Genomic DNA, 4,880 nt, shown 5'->3' with positions numbered 1-4,880 from the left:
AGGATGTCACTGTCCACATTCGAGTACATACTGAACATGATGACACCTGAAGTGGAAATGCAGCTGAATATCCCTCCAAACGTCGTGAACCCTATATCTGTCGAGGAGCGGCTCGTAGTTACATTAAGGTAGGTTGCTTCATGCATTTTAGTTTATATGAATTTATGCTACTGTTTATTGTACTGCTTATTTGCGTTTACTGACGGCAATTGTGTTTATTAAAGCTTGAAAGGAATACATACTGAGCGACAGGAAAAGTCATAATCTGAAGCAGTACGTTGGGGAGTAGGTGGATATATCCCGTGGCTTGTAAATGTTCGCATCGTAGATACCATTGACTTTTTATTCGTTTCCTCGTATCTTTAACGGAATTTAGATAGCTGCTGCATGACGTCTACAGCTTTTTTTTTTTTTTTTGCGGTGAAGACAACATATGCCTAACGATCTGGCAGACCTTTCATTCCTGTAGTAAATGTATATCCTTTCCTCCCGCGTACCCTTTGCGACCAACAACGGAACCAGAAGACAAGAGCAGAATTACAAACAGCAGACGAGCTTTTACTGCGAACAAAATAGAGACGGCATAGCTACGGCATTACTCTTGGCTCTGCCACGTTCTGGGTTGCGACAGTTGAGTGCAACTGCCGTCGAAGAAGGCAATCCCTTGTGACGGCGCTGGCCAACTGTTTGATGGGGATTGGCGGGAGACCACAGTTGCCGAGCGGGGACTGGAGTTCACAGGTGTTACTGGCGGAGTTGAATATTCTCCCCTACCAAAGTACGACGATGGGTGATAAGGATCACTGAACCCGTGGCCCTCAGGAACCGTTCTCCCTCCGTCTGTATGGTACGTGCCTGTTGGTCCGTAACCAGATACGTATGCCCGTTCCATCACAAGTCGTTGAACGTCAATTCTGAATATCATCTTATTTACGGGTGTCATACATCTCACGTGAGGAAGAAGGGATGTGAAAAACGCAACATCTTCATCCTGTCTCGCAGCCGACTGGGGCTCCTTTTCTTTACGTAATCGTAACTTTTCTTTTTCAATTCCGACGAGCTCGCTACCAATTAAATCAGTGGGCCGCGTCCTCTTCCTGTGGCCAAGTGAGCTTGTCGGCATCTGTGGAATGGGAGTCGAATGGATCGGTGGGCATGCAGTCGATGTCGGTTGAGACTGAGGGAGCACCGGGGTGCTGCAGCTTGAGGTTGGTGTTAGCGGGCGGGAGCTCGCATCAGCCTCTTGGTCACTGTCGAGGTTTTCATCACGCGCTTCAGTATCCCCTTGCGCTGGATCGGTGAAGCTAAGGTTTCCACTTTTTTCCCTTGGCTCAAAAATGTCACGCAAGAAAAGTAGAGACCGAAAGTACTGCCACTGTACAGCGTCCTCGGGGGCTGGGTCTCCCGATGACGGCTTTGGCAGAGATTGGTACTTGTCCTTGAACTGCTGGCGCAACGTCTTCCATTTGCCTTTAGCTTCGGCTATTGCTGAAAAAATGACAGAAAGGAACGTTTTTGGTGTGACTCTGAGTAGCTTTCTACCAGTTCTTTTCCTTTTCAGGTTTTTAGCAACCGGAAACTCCTATGCAAGTCTGGCAGCAGAATTTCGACTCGGGCATACAACAGTTTCGGATATCGTCAAACAGATGTTACCACTGCTGTGGAAAGTCTTACAGCCACTCCATATGAAGCCACCAACCGCGGAAGGCTTCAGAGAAATTGCTCACAACTTTTACCGGAAGTGGGGATTCCCAAATTGTGCCGGAGCCATAGACGGCAAACACATCCGGATACTATCTCCAAAATGGTCCGGAACTATGTTTTTCAACTACAAGAGCTATTTCTCGATAGTCCTGCAAGCTGTCAGCGACGCAGAGTACAGATTCATTTTCATTGAGGAAGAAACTTACGGGAAGGAAAGCGATGGAGGCATTTTTAGGACCTCAGCGTTGTACGACAGGATTACAAAGGGTACACTTGGCATCCCCGAAGACAGAGGCCTCCCGCATAGCAACGTAGCGGCACCCTTTGTATTCATCGGTGACGAAGCCTACCCATTGCTCAAGCATCTGATGAAGCCGTACGCAGGAAGAACCCTTGACCCAGCAAAAGAGAAGTTCAACGTAGCCCTTTCTAGAGCAAGGAAGACAATTGAATGTGCTTTTGGCATTGCCGCTGGAAAGTGGAGAATACTACGAAAGTCAATTGAGACGAATGTGGGCATAACGGAGTGGGCAGTTAAGGCAGCCTGTGTCCTGCATAACGTCGTTATTGACAAGGAAAACGTGGATCTTCACCATGCCGGGGACGTACTTTCCAGGGCCCCAACGGGAAGAAGGAATCATGGTGCTTCTGCCGAAGCCGTTGAAGTGCGCAATCACTTCAAGAACTTTTTTAACGATCTGTGAAGCCTGACCCGTGACGAACTGAACGAAAAATTCTGTTGTGAGACAATGTGACCTCATTCCTGTGCCCCTTTTTTGACATGCTTCTTGGTATTATTAAAATACGTACTTGTTCCACATTTCTCCGCAACCTCAGTCCAAAGCTTATCGAGCTTGAACCTGTTGTGATGGTCAGCATGGCGTTGGTTCCAAATAGCTGTTCGTTCAAACACAGCCGATATTAGCACATCTTTCATATTTTCGCCCATAGCGGTACCACGCGAAGGGTCAATTGTTATCGGTGACAGATAAACATAGAAAGCGGTGAAAACTGGGGAAGAATGGAAACGAGGAAAAGTGGGAAGGAGGAAACCGACTTCATCACAACCAATCGCAGGTCGGATTTCAAGACGCCAGTCATCAATGATACCAGGAAGACAAACATGTTTACATCCCTAGGTGCAGCGAGCAGAGCGGCAAGCAGCGGCGAGGATAAGCGAGCAGCCAGGCTGCAAGGTAAATGCACCAACAGAAAGCTCTGTGTTTGACCTGTCATCGCCAGAAGTCAGGTAGTCCCCGGGCATGTTCAAACATGTTTGGCAGCATTGTTGTGGCGATGATCATGGCGTGCATCTTTGGCAAGCAGCGATGCTGCAGCATGAACGCGCCCACAGAGATACATGTGTTTGTTTCGTCATCGCCAAACAGCGATGTGCCATGTGCCAGCAGCGATGCTGCAGCATAAATGCACCCTAATTCGTCTTGCACTCTTCTGTAGCACCTTTCCTTGACGTCCTTTCTGTGGTACTGAAGATGCTTCAAATTCCATATTTCGGGGCACTTTTGACAGTGACACCAAAATGGAGGCACTCGAAAAAACAGTTTAACTTCATCATGTTCTGCAGTAACGGACCTGCAGCAGACTACAAGTGCTCTGCCAGTGACCTCTATTCCATTCTTCATCCACGTGAAACCAGTCTCAACGAGTTCTGTGCACTGTTTTATGAAGTCCTTGAGGAACACCTCCATACAAGGTTAACTTTCCCAAGCCAAACACTGAAGAGGACCACTTCACGAAACCTCTGGATGACCGGAAGTTCATTGATGAGCAGTTGTACTGGCCAATTTGAGTAGTATTTACTGTTGACACTGGAATTCTGTCAGTGTTGAAGGCCAAGGAGATGTTGAAAGGGTTTCAAAGCAGGTTGAAAACCCCTATGAATATCCACAAAATGCTAAAAAGACTCATCCATTCGTATCCTTTTGCCAAGCGGTTAAAATATCTGTCCACCTCATCCTGCACATGAGTGCAAAAAAAGCAAATCTTTGGTTTTGTGGAACCGGAAGCTTCGTTCACCGTAGTTCCTAGCGGTCCCTGTTTCTTTCGACGACAGGCTTGAAGTCCATCTTGTGTGTCTGTATAGCGGTGCGAAAGGACATAGTTATAACTGACAAGAATACTAGCTTTCATCGTAATTGACACAGCATAGTGAACAACGCAGTTGCCGTGTATATCTCGGCTGCTTGATGATCGGCTGCGCCTCGTAGTATCCGCCCTGCGTTCATTTTATGACGTGTCTCTTTGGACTGGACGCGGCCGTGTCTCTTTGAATTGCCACTGGCTTCCTTAGTGGCGTTCTTTTGTGGGTTTCTTTGAGAATATTACGCGTGTTTTAGCTTGTTTGGCTAGTAGAGTGTGACTTGTGTAGTGTAAGCATTTTGTGTATTTAGTTCGCTGAAGGTGACCGGGAGCAACGCAGTATTGGACTGCAGGAGTGCTCTCTAGGCTGGAAACTACGCAACGCACGATCTCCTGTTGACGGCTGCGCATTTTGCCGCAATAACGGTGAACCACGTTCTTTTTACATGAGCCATCCTTTGCGGAACGTGTACAGCGCTGTATCTTGTCCAATTCTTCGGAACTACAGATGCCCGGTGTGCCACAACCTGGGCGGTGACACTGCACACACCACTCGGTACTGCCCTCTCAACAGGGGCCAAGTAGTCAGCGCCTCTTCAATCTGCACGACTTCACGCCAGTCCAATGGATAATTACGTGGAGCTTGTTCACGCAAGCAGCCTTCTGCAATCAAAATCAACAAGCTGCAGAAAATAAATTATAATAAATTGATCACTTTCATTCTCGTTTACATAAGGCAGTCGGCAAGTGTGAGATATGCTTGTCTTGCGTTGGAGACGAGTCGTTATGGTCATTTCCCTTGTTTGTTAATGGAGAGGAGGCAGAAGTACTCTTTTCTTTCTCCTTTAGGACAACCACAAGCATTTTGTGCGAGCAAGGGGTGGGTTCCTTAGGATAACGGCATTTACAACTGCAGCTTTCTTCGTTCTTCTCTTTCTTTTATTGATTTTTAATTTTTATTTTACTTTATTTTTTCATCAACACTCCTGGTGAACCAATAAGAAAAATCGATCAAACGACTGCTGCACCATTATTTCTGCCCACGCAGTGAGGTACCATCGTCCCCGGACGAAAGT

General features: G+C 47.1%; 1 protein-coding gene across 1 annotated transcript; it reads left to right on the top strand.

The window, feature by feature from the left end:
* The first annotated feature begins 1,817 nt into the window (after nt 1-1,817).
* On the top strand, nt 1,818-2,408 carry LOC135388998 (uncharacterized). The gene has a single exon (XM_064618902.1). It carries the CDS (start codon nt 1,818-1,820, stop codon nt 2,406-2,408), a length of 591 nt encoding a protein of 196 aa, XP_064474972.1.
* Nucleotides 2,409-4,880: the final 2,472 nt, after the last annotated feature.

This window comes from Ornithodoros turicata, chromosome 1 (assembly GCF_037126465.1).
Source record: "Ornithodoros turicata isolate Travis chromosome 1, ASM3712646v1, whole genome shotgun sequence".
In the NCBI taxonomy this organism is placed as follows: domain Eukaryota; kingdom Metazoa; phylum Arthropoda; class Arachnida; order Ixodida; family Argasidae; genus Ornithodoros; species Ornithodoros turicata.
This window is presented reverse-complemented; position numbering and strand designations above follow the sequence as displayed.

What these genes read in the sequence shown, in the direction of transcription:
- LOC135388998 (XM_064618902.1), top strand. Translation starts at nt 1,818, where the DNA reads ATGTTTTTCAACTACAAGAGCTATTTCTCGATAGTCCTGCAAGCTGTC.